Genomic DNA, 21,774 nt, shown 5'->3' with positions numbered 1-21,774 from the left:
TCAAAGCACAGTTTTGGTTTTCCCAAAGAAGCGGGCAGCTTGTCTACGCGGAAACCACATGGCGCCTTTTTTGGGTTTCCCCTCTCCGGAAGCCGCTTAAAAAAAATACAGTTTCAGGTCACCAGGAACGCCGTTTCCGTGTGGATGAAAGACTGAAAGGATAAAATACTTGATTTGAAAACCCATCCCTGTGGAGAGAAGGGATCAGTTTGGTTGCTATGACCGACGGCCAGAATGGGTGGAAAAACTAAATAGTAAAAAAATTGTACATATTTTGCGTTTTTTGTGCAAGGGGCAAAAAAATACCACTAAAGCGTGACATGTTATGGCAATTTTAAGCCATGAAAATGACACACAGGAAGGAGCAAGTGAGAGAGCGTGGAGGAGCGTAGCGTGCAGAATTCAATAATACAACATATAATAATACAATAACACCAGCGTATTCAATAATACAGATAATAACCGATCAGTAATACTATCTGCACCAATGGCTGGACAGCACAAAAAGAATTTACAAAATTTTCACAAAAAAAAAAATGCTTCCCTCGCTTTTTTAGTGGGGACCTGATATTTTCCTGAAACTTACCTATGTTCTATTGCTTATTACTCAAGAACGGCAAAACGTAGTAACAAACTTTTTGTTCTGATGAAGGATGGGAGACTCATTTTTCTGTTGGTAGGTTCCATGTTTATATAACCATAGAACTCAATACTCTGTGTGCCTTGAAAGATCAGTCAAAATGGTCTAAAATGGCCGCTACTGAAGGTGTTGTCAAGGATTGATTAATTTTTCTAATATTTTTTCTTTATTCCAATAAAATAACTGTATTTTGTTTTCAGAATGTGCCGTAAAAAAATGGGCCACGGCCTGTAAATGGCCCTTGGACCGCACTTTGGGCACCACTGGTTTCTATTGATATGCGTTGTAGTGGTGTTAACATCGTTATTATGAAACCCCAACAGCAGCGTAACTACTGTCTACTTCCACCCGCATGCTGTCACTTCCTGTTCAGTGCAAAATAAGCGTCATAGTAAAAAAAAAAAAAAAAAAAAGTCCAATTTGGGTAGAATTCGGGTTTGTTTCAGTACTCCATCGACACACTAACAAGACAGCAACCAATTTTATTTTCTCATTTCTACAATTGGACAACTACATAGCATAAATACTGACAATCTGTTTCTTGGACTTATTTTTTTCTTAACACACGTGAGTGAAAGGTAGTGTATAATGGAATCAGCCAACAGCATCTGAAAGAATTAGGCACCTTATGGTATCGCTCCCACTTTGGAGTTGGCATTGACGTCCGTGTGCACAACACACGCATTCACATCCACATCCTCATCCTCATCCTCATCCTCATCCTGCATGTTGGATTGGTATGGTTCCACTATAGCCACCGTCTCGACATACAAGGTCCGACTACGGACTGACACCGTCGTCCACGACTTTGAGGAAACGGGATGGAAAATAACATCGCATTTCATTCTTTCAAAGAAAACTTCCTGCACTTCCAAGGGAAAAATAGGCTTTTCATGGATGCATGGAAGAGGATACATGGGGTCCCTAAAGTCTGGAAAAATACTGTATGACAATTCTGAATTTATTATAAATACAGCACTTAAAAAATACAGTTAAATTAAAAAAAAAAAAAATACATTCCTTTTTTATATACTTATGGAGAATTTGGATTGGCCGTTGAAGCTTTTGGAATGTGGGTAAGAAAGCGGAGAAAAGCAAGTTAAATAATTAAAAACATAAATATTCTTGTCCTTTGCTGTCATTTTTTTCAAATTCTGAACAATTTCATTCATGATTTATTTATTTGAATTAATTACTTAAATTGCGTATTCATTTTCCAAATTAAAACAAATAAATAATGATTTTTTTAACTATTGAAATGAATTTAAAATACAATATTATTTGTTGATATTATATGTTTATGCCTTTATTTCATTGTAATATTTAACAATTATTTCAAATTATTTTATTAGATAAATCATTACTTAGTGTCTATATTGTACAGTATATCCAAACTTTTTATTATTATTGTATATTATATATTTTTTAAAATAATTGTCACGACATTCCAGTCATGGAATGACACGTTTTTGGTTTGAATCCCACATTTTCCAAACAAATGAATGAATAAATGATGGATGTTTGCGTCAACAAATGTGACGTATTCTTGGTCGAAATGAAGAAAAATAGAAATATAAGGCAGTCAAAGATGTTGTATGTAGTATTCTACACTGGTCGCTAGGTGTCGGTAATGTTATCTTGATGAGACAATAGCCACCGCAGGAAGTACGCTGTCCAACAAACAATAAGGAGCTGTTTTATTTACGACTATGTCATATGTAACTGTGATCATAGGGGTGTTATTTCATGTCTAGAGGGCTCTAATGGTGTTTACAAAAACATATTTAGAAGCTTTTAAACACTTTTTTTCTGCATTCAAACTATGAAAATATTCCATTTGTAAATAAGGAATGCTACTTTGCCCAACTTCGCGTGTCACGGATTTAGCGTACATGGTGCGTCCAGACTTTAGGGACAGGGTTTGTCAGCACCCTCTAGTGTCCACAAAGAGTTTTGGAAACATCCGTCTCATAAATAAGGCTGTTGGCTGCACATTTCTCTCACACGACGCGCCCGCAAACACAGATCAACTTTGGTTTGCCCGGGTACGAGCGCTAATAGGACACCGAACAGAGACGACGCAATGCAGGACATTCACAAGGAAACATCTCGGCTGCTTAGTTTTCTTGCCGTTTCTCCCCGTCTTCATTTTTAATACAACAAAATAGATCATCTCAACCTTTTGCTCCTTTTGTTACCCTGCCTGGCCGCCGTGCTCTTAGTTGTAGTCGTCGTAGTCCGGGTCCATGCCTTCACGTGGACTGCAGGTCCCCTGCGTGGAGTAGGACCTGGTCTTCATGGAGCAGTTGGAGTCCATCAAAATGGCCTGAAAGACGGGGATCAAAAGGGATGGATACATGATCTGCATTTTCCAAAAGACATCCAAGAACCGGGTGCCAGGCCTTCACAAATATACCTGGAAGTCTTGCTAGTCTCGACTTGCCTCACGTTTGCTCATATTTATTGTTTTATGCGATACTTCAGGAATTTTTTATATGCTATATTATGACTTTGCTCCCATAATATTTTTTTTCTTTGCTTTATTTTGTTTTCTTTCTGTCTCATAAAATGGTGACTTTGTTCAACTTTTGACTTTTCCGTTCCTGCTGCATTTTTTCATTTTAATTTCACAACTATTTTTTTTATTCCCATAAAATGTGGACTATTTTTATTTGGACTATTCGCATTACCAAACATTTTCCACAACCAAGTTTACGTCTTTATTTGTTGTTTTGTTGATTCTCGTAGTATTACAACATTCATTCATTTGCTGGAGCCTATCCCAGCTGTCTTGGGGCGAGAGGCGGGGTACACCCTGGACACAGGGCACATATAGACAAACAACCATTCACACTCACATTCATACCTATGGACAATTTGGAGTGGCTAATTAACCTAGCATGTTTTTGGAATGTGGGAGGAAACCGGAGTACCCGGAGAAAACCCACGCATGCACGGGGAGAACATGCAAACTCCACACAGAGATCTGGTGAAGATCTGGCATCCCGACCATCATGAGTTTAGGTTTGGCATCCGAATGAAAGCTTGTGATGTAGGACACCACAGTCTGAAATGTTAGCATGTAGCATCTGTGGCCCCTTTTTGTCCACAAATGGACCTTCTGAAAGCTGAAGCGAAGTGCATCGTACCTCTTGTTCCTAAGCCGGTGTGATTACACGCCTGCTACAGGCCAGGATAAACGCCCACGCAGGAGCAGCAGTGATAAATGAATTGAGCAGCAGATAACAACATCAGCCTGAGACGGAGGACAACAAATACACGATGCTGAACATCCAAGGACCTGATCTACTAAGATCCCAGTTCTAAATCCTCTAAATCCAGCTCTTCTCTTCACAGGCTGGATGACAAGAGGCTTCACTCTGTATCTGTCTGTGGAACAGAGTGGGTTCTCACCTCATTCAGGGGGCCACTAGCTACTAGCCAATGGGGTTTGAAGGCATGCATGGAGGTGGCGGTCTTGGTGAAGGATGCAAGCATGGAAGCAAACTTCAGCAGGTGCATGGCATCTTCATGACTAACGACTCTTTATGGATGGAGTTGGTGCTTTCATACGCAGTGGAACCACGGTTGGCGTACAAAGTGAATGGAAAATGACTTCTTTGTTTTAAAGAACAAATCAAATCTTACAATTTTCTCCTCTTGTCCGGGCGGGTTCCTGAGGAAGAAGCAAAGCGGAGCAAAGATGATGTCCACGATGCCAATGATGCTCATCAACCAGGGGAAGCCAATGGTCTCAGCAATGGATCCTCCGATCGATGGGCCTGCAACACAGAAGGAATCTTTAGAGGAGTGGATCCCCACACATTCATAATAATACCACAGGCCAAACATGCATATTTAGGTAGAAAAAAACATACAAAAGTCGCATTTTTTGCGGGTTTATTTACCGTATTTTCTGGACTATAAGTCGCTCCGGAGTATAAGTCGCACAAGGCCAAAAATGCATAATTAGGTAGAAAAAACATACATAAGTCGCATTTTTTGCGAGTTTATTTACCGTATTTTCTGGACTATAAGTCGCTCCGGAGTATAAGTCGCACAAGGCCAAAAATGCATAATTAGGTAGAAAAAACAGATAAGTCGCACTGGAGTATAAGTCGCATTTTTTGCAGGTTTATTTATCGTATTTTCTGGACTATGAGTCGCTCCGGAGTATAAGTCGCACAAGGCCAAAAATGCATCATTAGGTAGAAAAAACATACATAAGTCGCACTGGAGTATAAATCGCATTTTTTGCGGGTTTATTTGCCGTATTTTCTGGACTATAAGTCGCTCCGGAGTATAAGTCGCACAAGGCCAAAAATGCATCATTAGGTAGAAAAAAACATACATAAGTCGCACTGGAGTATAAGTCGCATTTTTTGCAGGTTTATGTACTGTACTTTCTGGACTATAAGTCGATCCGGAGTATAAGTCGCACAAGGCCAAAAATGCATCATTAGGTAGAATAAAACATACATAAGTCGCACTGGAGTATAAGTGGCATTTTTTGCGGGTAATTAATTTTCCAAACTACTTGACCAAAACAGACATTCCGCCATCTTGGAAGGCAAGTTGTAACAACAATAAAAGAATAGAGAACAGGCTGAATAGGTGTAAGATATTATTATCATTATTGATCTACGGTAGTTCCATTCCAGTCCACCGCCAGTATCAAAATGCTAACCTCTCTTGTCAGGGTGTGTGACTCGATTCTTACCCAAAGCAAATCCCATGCAAAAAGCCACATCAGCAATGGCGTACACACTTCCATAAACCGACACATGCCGCAAATCCACCAAATATCCCATAATCGGCATCATGGAGGAGTCCACCATGCCTGGAACAAACAGTCCACATTCAGTCGGGAATATGGCGCTCATGTTGAAATATGTTAGCATGCTTACCGATAGCAAAACCAGTCCCGAAAGTTGGGAGAATGAGACCATAAATACTTCTGGCAAATGGAACCTACGATATCAAAGATTCGGGTCAAAACAAGCAAGCAAAAAGTAACAGGAGGTTCTTGGTCTTGCATACCGGAATGGGGCGTTGCAAGGGAGGGAGAGACGGGCTTACATCCTGATCCTTTCACACTGGGGCATGCAAATAATGGTTTCTTCTGCCCTCCACTTCCTTTACCTTTACTGGTGTTTTATTTCTGTACTGTACCGTAGTGGAATGGTACTGTTCCACTGTACTGTACCGTAGTGGAATGGTACTGTTCCACTGTACTGTACCGTAGTGGAATGGTACTGTTCCAGTACTTCTGGAGGTCACTAGTTGTCTTAAACTAATGGTTTATGGAATAACCAGGAACATAACCAGGAAATGCCGTAACACAAGCCCCCCCTGTATGGTAAACAAACAGGAAACAAACTTACCCCGATGACACAGACCCCCACCAACACCATTCCGATGAGGGCGGAAAGCCATCTGTTTGGGATTAGATCAAACACGAGATGAGGGAATGCCGTTACAGCCTTGTCTGCTCATGACAAATATTACCTAAATATTATTATATACATATATATATATTATATATAAATATTATATATATCATATATTAAACATTAGAATTAAAAACTGATTAAAAAGCTAAGGTAGTTAGGACAGGACAGGGGTGTCCAAAATGCGGCCCGGAGGCCATTTGTGGCACGTTTTTTTATTGGTCCGCTCATTTTCTAAATATATAACTTTAACAAGAAAAACCTAAATATATTATATATTAGATTTTTTGGTTTAAAAAAAAATGTAAATAAATAATAAAATTAAAAAATCAATAAAAAAAATATACAATTATTTTGGGGGGTTAAAATGTTGTAATAATAATCATTATTATATTATTATTATTATTACTATCATCATTATTCTTCTTCTGATTATTACTACTACTCGTAGTAGTAGTAGTAGTAGTAGTAGGTTAGTATTAGCCTGCTTTTGCCCTATTATATGATATTGGTCACAGATTTGTTTTGTATAAATAAATAAATAAATAAATAATATAAAATATATAAAATTATTTAAGGGGGTTAAAGAAGGGGGGCTAAAGTGTTGTAACAATAATCATTATAATATTATTAATTAGCCTATTATTATTACTATCATCATTATTCTTCTTCTGATTATTCCTAGTATAGCCAAATGTGAAATGTCAATTTGTTAAGTACGTTGAGTATCATCACCAACATGTACACATTTGTAGTACTGACTCTTGGTTACGCTTGGACGCTGTCCATTTTGTTGCATTTTAGTACAGATAAATGGATCAATGTTATCAATTTCTGTAGTAGCAAAATAATGTTGTCGTTCCCTTGAAAATAACCAAGAAGCTCCGGTCTAATGTGACATATTTAGCGTCTGAGAATCACTACTCTAAGGTATTGAAATCCAAGTCGGAGTACCGAGAGGAGACCTTTTCACAGAGACATTACGGATGCACTGACGCATCACGCCGGCCAGGCTCCCAAACATTAAAAACAGCGAAATCTAATTTAGAAAAGCGGAAACAGATATCGCAGTCACCCGAGGGAGCCAAGGAAGGACTGAGAATAGATAAGGCCTATTTCTCTCCTACCTCCCGATCTTGGTTGCCAGTGTTCCAAAGATGTAGGTTCCAAGGAGGTAGGAGATGGATGCCGGTAAGAAGGCCACGCCTACACAACAGAAAGACCAACCAGGAGGCGTAGAAGATAAACAGATTGTATCGGGGTTTCATCACTGAGCTGCTGTGCATCTTCCATTGGCTCTAATGAAGACTTGTGACACCCTAATATCCTGTTCGTCGTCTTTCTTTATCTGACCAAGACTTCATATACAGCAGACTCAAAGAGCACAGCAATAATAATAATACAAAAAAAAACAACAAACATGGACAAAAGTGCTTGTGTGTGTTGCAGCTCAGGCACAGCACACTGGGCCAAGTGGCCACCTGACTTAGACACATTCCCGGTACGAACATTCGTACATACGGACTATGGTAATGGTAATGGTAATGGTAATGGTAATGGTAATGGTTTCATTTCATTTGAACATGCATCAGATTCCAATTGAGTGCATCCCATAATCAGTTCCCAGTTCCACATGTCCAAAAGGAGTAGGAAGAAGCAAAGCTTATTAAATCCTACCCCTCCATCTGCTACTTTTACAATCACTAACTCTTACATTTGTTCACTTCCTGCTTTCCTAATATAGTTTAAGTTTTTTTTTTAATAATTTTTTAAAAAAGAATATTATTTTAAAAATATTATAAATTATTATTAAATATTATTGTTATACATCTTTAAAAAATTCCTTAATACTAAGGAACTAAGGCCCATACATTGAGTAGTTACTGAGGAACTCGTGAGGAACTAATTGCCAAGGCATGTGAATTTACAGTAGTTACTGAGGGATTAATGAGGAAGTAATTACAGAGGTACATACATTTAGAGTAGTTACTAAGGAACTAACTAATGGGTAGTTACTAAGGGACCAAGGCACATATATACTTGGAGTAGTTACTGTGGAATTAATGAGTGACTATGACTAAGGCACATACATTTAGAGTAGTTACTAATGATCTAACAAGGAACTAATTGCCAATTTAGAGCAATTACTGAGGAACTAATGAGTAGTTAGTAAGGAACTAAAGCCTGTACATTTAGAGTAGTTACTGAGGGACTGATGATGAAGTAATTACAGAGTCACACAGATTTAGAGTAGTTACGAAGGAACTAACTAATAAGTGGTTACTGAGTAACTAATCCAGAACTAAGAAGGCCTGAGTAGCGGTTAGCGTTATGTAGGTACGCTCCTTATTAACGACCGTTAATACATTTTGTGTCTCCAAATGTCGGCGGCTCCCGATCTCCATCACCAACAGAGCCAACTGCAAACTCGACATGGAAATAAATGGAGGACGGGAAGAAGCGATAGACGATAAACGATAGTAAGCCCAGGTCCCAACCGGTTGAATGGGCTCGTACGGCCAGTCGAGAAACGGCGAATGGACACAGGGTGCGCGACGTGCTGATTTACCCCCAAAAATGAGGAATCTAATCCTGTCATAATTCATAAAGGATCCAAAAGTAAGCCGTTTTAGCATGTGCTTACGGGCCGTGTGCCGTGACCGCTTTTATGCACGCTCGGATGCCTGAGGGAAGCCAAGGGAATTGACTATTCATTTAGCAAAATGTGTGTTTGCTAAATGAACAGTCATGAACGAGTAGACTAGCAAAGAGTACACAAGCAAACTACATTTTGTTACTGTTGTTTGTTTTATTTTATTTTAAGTAACACGGAAAAGAAAAATACTCTACTGACAAGAACTTTGTGGTATTTGGGCCTTGGCTTGAAATTTCAGGATGAAACTAAAATGCTAAAAGCTAAAGCTAAAATTATGACCAAGTGAACGTCATTTGTGTTTTAAAATACATTTGTATTTACATTATACATAAATACTTTCGATAGAAATAGATATCATTATTTATTGATAGAAATCCCACAATTTTAGCAAGTTTACCGTATGTTGTTTATTGTTTATTGTCAAATAGTTTATTTGACGCAGTATCAAATTTGTTGTGAGATGCTGATACTATGCGGTAATGCATTCAGGGAAGGTTTGATGATGTTAATGAGTGAAAGTGTCAATATTTTTCCCTTTCCACAACACTAAATTTAAGTCATGCTGGGACAGGCCCGAGCTATTATGACACACGTCAAACAACAGCGTTATAATCATCTCTCTGAAAAACAAACTCCGGCCTGGTGGCTTCATTAGGCTGTGACCCCGGGGACAGCTTCTGGGCCCCACAAGGTGATATTTTTGGAGCTCCTTAGCAAAGCCAAAGGGGCAGGTTTTACCAGATAAACAAAATAACAAAAGACAAAATACTGTACCTAGCTGCCATTTCTGGGCACACATGGTCTCCATCATCCAGATCGGCAACGTCGGCTCCAGCATGGCAATGGCCATGTTCCCAAAACAAATGGCGCCTGTAAAGTAGGATTAATGAGTCAAAGGGTACATGTTGCTCTATGTTTCCTACAACCTTATTAACTCTAAACAAAACACTGTCCAGGTTTTAGCTTCTTACCAGATGCAATCAAAATGTACGGATCCTTCATGAGGGTCAACAACGGTGTCCCCTTTTGGCTCTACAAAAAGACAAAAATGTATTTAGTTGTAGGACACCAAAAGGGTTCGATGGAGGCAACTGTTTGTTGAAGACGTTTCAGCTTTCATCGAATTGTTGGGTTTGTTTATGTTTTGGCGCGGTGTGTCGCCGGGCGTTAACATTACATTGTTTGCCTGGTGGCGAAGCAACACGTTAGAGGCCACCAGTTCAATCTGTCTTTGTGGTGGGAGAGATGTCGGGACATTTTTGACCATTGCCTTTGAGAGGTTTGCCACCAGCTGCTTATAATTATTTGCATTACAAAAGTCCATTTCTGCGACCGTTCATGAAATATTTCGTGCATTTTGTCCAATTCCGAGAGAGAGATTTCTGCAAAACAAAACATTTCATGTCAAAACTATTGACATATTTTGCATAGATTTCTTATTTTCACACTATCCGTCAAGAAATAAAGAAATATAGAAATATCTTAAGATATCAAGTGATTAATATCTTCTGGAAAACAAGCTGTAAACAAACATAAATGGATTCCCATCCCCCGTGATCATCCCTTACTAAAGTCTTTGTAGGACTTCGAAAGGTTTGCCACCAGCTGCTTATAATTATCTGCATTACAAAACTCAATTTCTGCTACCGTTCATGAAATTTCAATACATGCATTTTGTCCAATTCCGAGATAGAGAAATGTCTGCAAATAAAACCAAAACATTTGGTAATGGTAATGGTTTAATTTCATTTGAACATGCACTAGTTTCCAATTGAGTGCATCCCATAATCAGTTCCCAGTTCCACATGTCCAAAAGGAGTAGGAAGAAGCAAAGCTTATTAAATCCTACCCCTCCATCTGGTACTTTTACAATCACTCTACAACTCTTACATTTGTTCACTTCCTGCTTTCCATAATATAGTTTTTTTAATTATTATTAAAAAATGTATTAAATTATTATGAAGTTTTTTTATATATATTTTTAATTAAAAAATCTATGTATTTAAAATTTAAAATTTAAAATTTAAAATTTAAAATTTAAAATTTAAAATTTAAAATTTAAAATTTAAAATTTAAAATTTAAAATTTAAAATTTAAAATTTAAAATTTAAAATTTAATTTCAATTTTAGAACCAAAGAACCCTGGATGACCTGGATGTTTTCAAATCCACACAACAATGAGATGAAATTACTCACCTCTGGTTCGACTTTAGTGGGCTGAAGTGCAAAGAGCTGTAGAGCTGGAAGGAAGCATTTTTTTTCAAATGTCATAAAATTCTGTTTACATAAAATCCAGCTTCAGAGCTCCAAACGCATGAAGCTTCTAGAGTAGGCGTTATTGTTTGTGTTCTGTGAAATGTTGTAATGCTCGTGTACCTCCGTCAAACAAAGCCAGAAATGCCAGAATGAGGAAAGGAGCGGTCTTCCCAACGAACTCGTACATCACGCTACCGAATGGGGGTCCAACTGTGAAGAACAAACTGGACGATCAGTGAACGGGATGCCACGTCTTCTTCTCCTTCCTTGTTTCGCTCCTGAACATTTTCATAGCACAAAGTTCTGACAGAACACCAACTGCTCTTCTGCATTATTTGTGTACGCTAGCAGCCCCGCCTCCTCCCAAGGAGGTAAAGGGACTGAATGACTGACGAGAGGCCTCAAACCCCAGCTTTTTTTCATGTTTTAATCTGCCGAAATGGGCTGCAAGTGGTTAGCGCGCAGGCATCACAGCTAGGAAGACATGGGTTCAATTCCACCCTCGGCCATCTCTGTGTGGAGTTTGCATGTTCTCCCCGTGCCTGTGTGGGTTTTCTCCCACCAAGCAAAAACATGCTAGGTTAATGTTATAGCTGAGGGTGGCCAATCACAGCAGAGTGGGCGTGTCCGTAGGCGGACTAAATTAAAACAGACCGTTTTGGAAATCCAAGCAACTAGAGCTGGAATAGGTGCAGATTGTGGAAGATCTAGAAAGCTTTGTGTGCAGGTTATTGTGTGTAGCTCCTCTATAGGAGTCCACAACCATGTCTCTTTTTAAAAAATTGAGTAGTTATGAGATGAATAATGTAGAAAAAGGTTCCAGGCCCTTATCCGTTCATCCAAAGATAAATTCCATGACCTCAGCAAACATCTTTGGGATATTCCGACAAAGTGTCCACGACATCTTCGGCTAAGTATCCCAATTGGTGTCTGAAATTTCAAATGTTTGATGTCGGCATACCTAAAACTCCCATTGCCAGACCTCCAAGGGCAATCCCTATAGCATGGCCTCTCTCCTCATCATCGGTGTACACACTTGCAAGCATTCCCATCCCTGAAAATACACACAGATACTACATTGTCATATTCTATTCTCATATTTTACTATTTTATCTGTGTGGACAAAGTATGAATTGAGTAACCCCTGTAAATACAAACGATGCTTCTTCAAACGACGTTTGCATATTTTTATTATATTAATATTAATTAATATTAATATAATAATAATATGATTAATATATTATATGTAATATAATATTATTATATTAATATAATATATAATAGTATTATTATTAGAAAGACAAGAAATGAATCAAATAAAATACATTAAAATTAAAAATAAATTAAACAAAATATGGGAATAAAGTCATAATATTATGAGAAGAAAATATATGAAAATTATTTATGCAGAAAGAAAAATATATATTTTTTAAAACAATAGCAAAAACAGGTGAAAAAGAGCAAAGAGTGATGTTAGCTTTTCTTGAAATATATCGCACATCTTATCATATCTATGTGTTGCTTTACAAAATATCATTTTTCACTCTGTGCCCCACAGTGGAAAAAGTTAGGGCACCCCTGGTAAAGGTATTTTTTAAAGGTATTTTCAACCTTGTGGAAAAACGGGATACGGTCTCACCAGCTACAGATGAGCAGGAGGAGCCCACGCCTTGCAACGATCTGGCCACAAAGAGCAACGCGTAGCTCGATGAGAAGGCAAACACTTGACAGGAACAGAAGAAGAAAATAGGCGAGGGCACGTCAGATATGAAGCACACACTTTTCCTCCTCTCCATTTTCACCATATGCTTCAAAAGAGGAACGTACTAATTGTGGAGCTGAACATGATGCAGAAGCCAATGAATATGGGAAGCTGGTATCCAATCCTGGGGACACACAAATGGATTCTTTACAAACAATACAATATTATCTATATCTATATGGTATATATATATATATATGGTATATATATATATATATACTATATATACAATTAGCAAAGCAAATTGTTGAATTACATTGGACTTTTTTTGCTAGTTTTTCTATTTTTGCATTTTAAATCTTATTTTGTTTTCTACTATATGCTAGTGACTAATTTTTCTCTTAATATTATGACTTTAGCCCAAAATATTTCTTGTAATTTAATTTTCTTCCCCACCAATTTTTTTAAAAAGTTGCATCTTCATTCTTTGTTTTGTTTCTGAATGTTTTGTTTCTATTATGATCTTAAAAAAATACTTTTGTTCTTTCATATTTCAATATTTTCTTCATAATATTGTGACTTTAATGTTGAAAAGTTATTACTTTTTTGGGAAATATTAACATTAATCTCCTAATATTTCGACTAACTTTTGTTTTGTTTCTAAAGATATTAGCACTTTTAAAAAATTATTTTTGTTCTTTCATATTTCAATATTTTTTTCATAATATTGTGACTTTAATATTAAAAAGCTATGACTTTTTGGAAGAAATATTAACTTTAATTTCCTAATATTTTGACTAACTTTTGTTTTGTTTCTAAAGACATTATGACCTTAAAAAAACACTTTTGTTCTTTCATATTTCAATATTTTCTTCATAATATTGCGACTTTAATATTGAAAAGCTATGACTTTTTGGAAGAAATATTAACATTAATCTCCTAATATTTCGACTACTCTGGCAAAATACTGCTCCTTTCTTCCATTTCAAAATGTTCCCGTTTATTTGTATATTTAGCATGTGCCGGGAGCCATTGAAAATACATCTTTTGGCCGCAAATGGCCCCCGCCCTGCACTTTGGACACACTTGGGAGCAAGTCAGTACGTCTTAAGTCTTCAAGCTCAAGTTTTCAAGACAAGTAAGTCCAAGTCAAGGCAGGACAAGACAGGTCGAGTCAAGTCCAAAGTCATAGGTTTGACATTGACTGTGTAGGCTGTGTAGAGCCCAAAAGGCATACGTCTGCATATGTAGAATACATGTGACAGGTGGTTATTGTATTGAGTTGTAGAAATGATACTATGGATGATGTACAGTATATGGCGTCATCCCGCTCTGTTTAACAGAGCCTTACAAGTAATCGTCGATCACGATATTTGGGATTTGTCAGTCGATGGTGCCGATATCAGATATCAGATATTACTGGTTCACGATGTTAGGCTTCGGACTTTATAAAGCATCAGCAAGCCGTACTAGCCGAATGGTTAATATTCACGGAACATCGTCGCTGTGCTTGACTTGCCTTGCGTTGTCCTTTCTCAGGAAGGAAGGTGACTAAGCAGCAGTAATAACGCGCTTCTTTGTCTCCATTACGTCATACCCGAGTGCACAGCTGAGACACTAAATACTACCTTGGTACCTTGCATGCCGTTAATGTTGGTGCACTCACAAAATATGACCATGAAGATCCGTGTAGCCAAGAGACACACTTATTATTCTGCATTTATGTCGTTTGAGCTTTCCACTGTGCAGCTCTCCGTGACAAATTCATGTAAATGAGTCTAATCAGGAACTCGGCTCTGTTAAACAGAGCGGGATGACGCCATATACTGGACATCATCCATAGTATCATTTCTACAACTCAATACAATAACCACCTGTCACATGTATTCTACATATGCAGACGTATGCCTTTTGGGCTCTACACAGCCTACACAGTCAATGTCAAGCCTATGACTTTGGACTTGACTCGACCTGTCTTGTCCTGGCTTGACTTGGACTTACTTGTCTTCAAAACTTCAGCTTGAAGACTCAAGACTTACTGACTTGCTGTCAAGTGTGTTCAAAGTGCAGGGCGGGGGCCATTTGCGGCCAAAAGATGTATTTTCAATGGTTCCCGGCACATGCTAAATATACAAATAAACGGGAACATTTAAAAATGGAAGAAAGGAGCAGTATTTTGCCAGAGTAGTCGAAATATTAGGAGATTCATATTAATATTTCCCCCAGAAAGTAATAGCTTTTCAATATTAAAATTGCAATATTATGAAGAAAATATTGAAATATGAAAGAACAAAAGCATTTTTTAAGGTCATAATATCTTCAGAAACAGAACAAAAGTTAGTCAAAATATTAGGACATTAATGTTAATATTTCCCCCCCAAAAGTCATAGCTTTTCAATATTAAAGTCGCAATATAATGAAGAAAATATTGGAACAAAAGTATTTTAAGGTCATAATATCTTCAGAAACAAGACAAAAGTTAGTCAAAATATTAGGAGATTAATGTTTCCAAAAAAGTCATAACTTTTCAATATTAAAGTTGCAATATTGTGAAGAAAATATTGAAATATGAAAGAACAAAAGTATTTCTTGAGAAACAAAACAAAAGTATTTTGTCATAAATACATTTTTAAAAACTTTTTAAACTCCTGTCATTCACTGTTTACACCACATTGCAGCGACATTGCTACGGAGACTGCAGCTAGCGAGCTAATCAGTTAGCCTCAAATTTATTTTTTCGAAACATAAGAAGCCAAAAGCTAACCACTTCCACACCGAATGGGAGAAGAAGCTTTTTTTCACTGTTGTGGACATGCTACGGCTGACTTCCTGCAGTGTTAATGTAATGTCATGTAAGGTAATGCCTCATCTATATTTAGCATCATCACTGCCCCCTAGTGACCAGAATACTACATATCACTTGTATTTTAATATGTTATGACTAATAATAGACCATAGTCTACCACCAAACAGCCATCAATTATTCATTAATTCATTTCTAAAAATGAGGGACGCCTGTAACTAATCTATATTAGTTACATTAGTTAGATTAGTGCCGATTAATTAATTACTGCAAAAAAATAACTGCAAAAAGGCTTGCTTTGTAGATATTAAGATGTGTTGGCACTTATTATTTGTGCTTTTCTCGTATGTGTCATTACCAGGCTGTGGCCTGGACAAATATTTACACATTCTAATCCAGATGACATCATATTACCACATAAAAGCAACCGACTTTTACACATCCTCAAATCTAATCTTTGACATGTAAATAACTTATCATTCATTAAATTTAGTAGTTGTAGGCATTAGTTCCAGTTACACGGTCTGACTTTTGCTACTACATGGATATTAAACAGGCTTCTGTTTGGACACCTTTATTAGCGTTTGCTTTGGCTAACAGATTTTGGCATATCATTTTTAAAATATACTAAAGAGTTTTATGATAAAAATCACATTTTCATAGTTTAACACCTGGCAAGAATAGTGTACCAACCTGTGTATGACTGCTCGTTTATTTGAAATGATTATATCATATTGCTAGCTGCACAGTGAACGAGTGGTTAGCATCAGCGTCAGTGTATGCTGTCAGTTTTAGGTTCCTACCTATTTTCGTTTTTGGTTCCTACCTATGTGCATATAGTAAGTTAATGAGGCGGAACTAATTCTCTGTACAATCGTCTTTTCCGCACGTGCACGTTTAATCGTTACACCCATAGAAAAGAAGCCCCGTTGTTTTGTTTGCCACACTATTTAGAAGTCAAAAGTTAATCGGTGATAAAAGTTAAAGATCGTCTCTATAATTCAATTAAGGTACAGTATATGTATTTTGTATTATTTTCGTTTCAGTCTCTTAGTTACTTTATTTGCTGTAGCAGCTAATGTTAATCATGAGTGCGTTGCAAATGTGATTGCTGTTTGTTCATGGAAATGTGTGTAATGTGGCAAGTTTATTTGCACGATTGTTAAAAAGTTAAAAAGGGTTTAATGATAATAAAACGAATTTGTTGACATAATATATGACCAGTAATTTATTGTATTTTGTATCTATTTGAACCCCTTTTAGTTCTCACGTTGGTTTTGCAATAAATCCATCAGTAAAACACAAGAACTAGTTGCTGTCCGATCGTCGCACATTCGAGGGAGTTACACCTTGCCTTTCGCCCGAAGACAGCTGGGATAGGCTCCAGCACCCCCCGCAACCCTCGTGAGGATAAGTGGTAGAAAATGAATGAATGAATGAATAAAAATCACAAGGCTGAAGTCTCTGTAGTCACAATAAGTACTAACCATTGGGTATTATTCCTTAATATGGCTGCACGGCGGTCTCGTGGTTAGCGTACAGACCTCACAGCTAGGAGACCAGGGTTCTCCGGGTACTCCGGTTTCCTCCCACATTCCAAAAACATGCTAGGTTAATTAGCCACTCCAAATTGTCCATAGGTATGAATGTGAGTGTGAATGGTTGTTTGTCTATATGTGCCCTGGGATTGGCTGGCCACCAGTCCAGGGTGGACCCCGCCTCTCGCCCCAAGACAGCTGGGATAGGCTCCAGCACCGCCCACAAACCTTGTGAGGATAAGTGGTAGAAAATGAATGAATGAAGGATTCCCCATTTTCAGGTACAGGTGAAAAAGCCTATTATTACTATTATCGACTTTTGCTCTTTTCTCCCGTTTTCATACATTTTTGTGTTATGGAAAATGTCAGATTTTGGGCAAATGTTGTTGCTATGGCAAATTGTTAGTCTTCATTTCCTGAACGATGTTTCCGTTTGAGATTGGTTTCAATCGTATGTTTCACTCGGTTGTGATGGAAGGTTTTAGAGAGCCAGTCATGATGTGTCACAAAAGGAACGGTGATATTTCCCGAGAGGAAATGAACACAAGGACTCCTTGAACACGGAAGCCAAAGAGCAGAAAGCTGACCTGTTGGTGAGCGGTCCAATGAAGGGGTTGATCATCAGCTGCACTGTGGCCTTGGAGGCAAACAGCAGCCCCACTTTCACGTTCTCGTTCACCAGCGTTCCGGCCGACAGGGGGCAGTCGGAGGAGTTGTCCGGCAGCTCGGTGGGGGCGGCGGTGAACGTCGGAGCGTCTGTCGACCTGGCCGTGGCGTTGTAGCCCGACGACTTCACCGTGTTGTCGTACAAGGACACGATCTGATCGAAGGCAGCCGGGGACGTCTCCTGCTGTGATGAGGTGTTCAATATGGCGGCTGCCGACACATCCAGGCTGTACAGGTAGCTCGGGATGATGGGCACTGTTGGGCACAGGGGGGAATCTGATGGGATTCAATCTGACGTGACCACTGATTCTGGATGGCCATACTGCACACGCATGACCAAAAATGCTGCCTTGTTTTCCGGGGCCCCCACGTACACGGAAACAAGAGTACACGGTGTTCCTAAAGCCTCCTATTCCTGAATATTCTGGATCATAATACCTGGAATGATTCCATTATATGGATCAGTCTTTGATATTTTGTAGAATTTGTGGGAAACTTGTCCTGGAGTGTTTTTTTCCAAGTGCTCTAACCATTTTTTTTACTATCCTATGCACAAGTGCCCAAAACTGCAATGTTAAAGAACCCTTTAAAAAATGCCCGGATCCGGACGGTGATCCTGATCACCCCCAGAATGGACTCTTCCGTATCCCATTTCCGACAGCTCCTGAACGTTTCATCCAAATTCATTCAGAACTTTTCAAGTTATTTTGAACACAAACAAACGGATAAACGCAGGAAAAAAACATAACGCCCTTGGCGATACGAGATAACGATGCCAAAAATGGATGACGATATATTGCAATCCACTCATATATGGACTATGCTATGCTATGCTATGCTATGCTATGCTATGCTATGCTATGCTATGCTATGCTATGCTATGCTATGCTATGCTATGCTACTATACTGTACTATATATGGCCGTCCATCCTTCCATCCACCCCCTGCCTCCATCCATCCATCTATTCCTCCATCTATTCCTCCCTTCATCCATCCATTCCTCCATCCATCCCTCCATTCATCCCTCCCTCCCCATCCCTCCATCCATCCATCTATTCCTCCATCTATTCCTCCCTTCATCCATCCATTCCTCCATCCATCCCTCCCCATCCATCCATCCATTTCTCCACCCATCCCTCCATTCATCCCTCCCTCCATCCCTCAATCTATCCCCTATTCATCCCTCCCTCCATCCATCCACGCTTCCATCCCTCCATTCATCCCTTCCTCCCTTCATCCATCCATTCCTCCGTCCATCCCTCCATTCACCCCTTCCTCCCTTCATCCATCCATTCCTCCATTCATCCCTCCATTCACCCCTTCCTCCCTTCATCCAATCATTCCTCCATCCATCCCTCCATTCATCCCTCCCCATCCATCCATCCCTCCATCCATCCCTCCATTCATCCCTTCCTCCCTCAATCCATCCCTTCCTCCCTCCATCTATCATCCATTCATCCCACCAACCCTCCTTCCCTCCCTGCCACCATCCATCCATCCCTCCATTCATCCCTCCATCACTCCCTCCATCTATCCCTTTATTCCTCTATCCATTCATCCCTCCATCCATCCCTCCCTCCCTTCTGCCATCCCTCCATCCATTCCTCCATCTATCCATCCATCCCACCAACCCTCCCTCCGCCACGCACCAATTCAAAGCAATTTATGTACAGCAGGGACGTCCAAAGTGCAGCCCGAGGGCCATTTGGGGGCTGCAGCTTGTTTGTTATTGGCCTGTGCATTTTCTAAACATGCACATGAAAAAACACCAAGACAGTTGCAACATCGCGGCTGGAACATCACTCTCTTAACCTATCAGCGTTTTTCAATAACTCATTCATCAATGAATCATAGCTGAGATTAATTGAAACACACATGAGCACGACTCTTATTTCTGTCTTAAATGTCTTATTTTCTCTGATTAGATCCACTATATTGGGTTATATGACCGTAAAGCTGACTATAGGGGTGTTATTTCATGTCCAGAGGGCTCTAATCATGGTAAATATATTATTTGGAAAGTCATAAACAGATTTTTGTATGCTTGAAAATAATATAAAAATATAAAAATAAACATATTAAAAATATAAAATAAAAATGTAAAATAAACAAAAATAATAAATACAATAATAATAAATTATATAAAATAATAAATACCAAATTATATTAAAAATAAATGTATAATTTTATATTTTTTTAATGTATTTTTGATTTCATTGAATTTTTAAAAGATTTGATTTGGCGATATACGCGTATAAAAAATACACATCCAAACTGAAATACTGTTGCTAGCTTTTAAAGACACAAAACTGGTACTACTAATGACATGACAAGGTAAACTGTAGATGTACAAGTAAACAAATAGAATATCTGAATCCCATCCAAGGCGCCAGCAGTGCCCCTTGGGGGGGGGGGGGCGCTCTGAGGTGAGCCACCTGTTGCATCGAATAATATTGTAATACAAATACCGCTACTACAAAGCCAGTACTACAGTACTACTAGTAGGCAACAGTCATGTGAGATTTGCACCTACCGACCACGGTGAGCAGCATGTTATCCAACAAGAGCGCCACAAAAACAATGAAGAGAATGAGTTTCCTGGATTGTCTCTCCTCTCGGAGCCAGCTGAGGAAATGAAACTGCCGGATGGCGTCCAGTCTCCCCATGGTTCTGGTCCAAAAAAGACTGACCTGGTCCGACCTGGTCCAGTAAGTATTAAGTAGTAAGTAAGTATTAAGAAACTAAGAAGTAAGAAGAGCAGGCATGAGCATCTTACCCGGGATGCACACAGGTCAGCAGCAGAAGAAGAAGATGAAGAAGAAGAAGAAGGGAGCCGCGCAGTCTTTCTACTGCCTGATGACGTCAGAGAGAGGCACGCGCACCGTGCACGGAAGGAAGTCCGTTTCCCTCCACTGAAAGAAAAACACGTCCCGATGCTAAGTCAGAATAAGGACATAAAAAGTCACATTTAAGAGATTAAAAAGTCAAAATTACGGGATGAAAATTCATAAATACTACATATGAATCGAAATTATGAGGCACAAGGTCATAACTACAAGATAAAAAGTCATAATTATAGACACAAAGCCAAAATGATGAGATATACTTGAAATTATGAGATAAAAAGACATCATTATGAGGTCATAAATTGAAATTATGACATGAAAAAGTTCAAATTATGAGATAAAAAGTCATAATTATAGACAAAAAGTCAAAATGATGAGATATACTTGAAATTAAGAGATAAAGAGACATCATTATGAGGTCATAAATTGAAATTATGACATTAAAAAGTTAAATTATGAGATAAAAAGCCATAATTATAGACAAAAAAGTCAAAATGATGAGATGTACTTGAAATTATGAGATAAAAAGACATAATTATGAGGTCATAAATTGAAATTATGACATTAAAAAGTTAAATTATGAGATAAAAAACCATAATTATAGACAAAAAAGTCAAAATGATGAGATGTACTTGAAATTATGAGATAAAAATACATAATTATGAGGTCATAAATTGAAATTATGAGATAAAAAGTCATAATTCTGAAAGAAAAAGTAAAAATGATGAGATATTGTACGAAATAAGGAAAAAATTATGAGACACAAATTCATTACTACAAGATAAAAAGTCATAATTATGAGACAAAAAGTCAAAATTATGAGATATAATTGAAATTATGAGATTGAATTACGGGGTAATGTATTGAAAATAGAGGATTTAAAAAATCAAAATTATTAGATAAAATGTCGTTATTACGAGGTAATATATTGAAATTATGAGGTTAAAAAATGAAATTATGAGATAAAATGTCGTAATTACGAGGTAATAAATTGAAATTATGGGTTTAATAAATTGAAATTATGGGTTTAAAAAGTTGAAATTTATGAGATAACATCGACAAAAAGTCAAAATGATAAGATATAGTTGAAATTGTGACATAAAATTACATGGTATAATATTGAAAATAGAGGATTTTAAAAAATCAAAATTATTAGATAAAATGACGTAATTACGAGGTAATATATTGAAATTATAGTATTTAAAAAGTTGAAATTG

General features: G+C 38.0%; 1 protein-coding gene across 1 annotated transcript; it reads right to left on the bottom strand.

Moving 5' to 3' along the window:
• Window positions 1-826: 826 nt before the first annotated feature.
• slc18a2 (solute carrier family 18 member 2) lies at window positions 827-20,555 on the bottom strand. Its single transcript, XM_078799001.1, has 16 exons — window positions 20,488-20,555; window positions 20,245-20,411; window positions 17,633-17,966; window positions 12,830-12,888; window positions 12,642-12,725; window positions 11,964-12,056; window positions 11,123-11,212; window positions 10,943-10,986; window positions 9,718-9,778; window positions 9,521-9,616; window positions 7,218-7,296; window positions 6,025-6,076; window positions 5,548-5,611; window positions 5,361-5,480; window positions 4,289-4,422; window positions 827-2,966 (listed from the first exon to the last, which is right to left on the bottom strand). Exons 2-16 carry the CDS (start codon window positions 20,375-20,377, stop codon window positions 2,859-2,861), a joined length of 1,551 nt encoding a protein of 516 aa, XP_078655127.1. The 5' UTR covers window positions 20,378-20,411; window positions 20,488-20,555; the 3' UTR covers window positions 827-2,858.
• Between the last annotated feature and the right edge of the window lie 1,219 nt (window positions 20,556-21,774).

This window comes from Doryrhamphus excisus, linkage group LG19, assembly GCF_037039965.1.
Source record: "Doryrhamphus excisus strain RoL-2023G ecotype Guam linkage group LG19, RoL_Dexc_Guam_v1.1, whole genome shotgun sequence".
Taxonomy (NCBI): Eukaryota; Metazoa; Chordata; class Actinopteri; order Syngnathiformes; family Syngnathidae; genus Doryrhamphus; species Doryrhamphus excisus.
The sequence above is the reverse complement of the archived record's forward strand: the minus strand, read 5'-3'. Positions and strand labels throughout refer to the sequence as shown.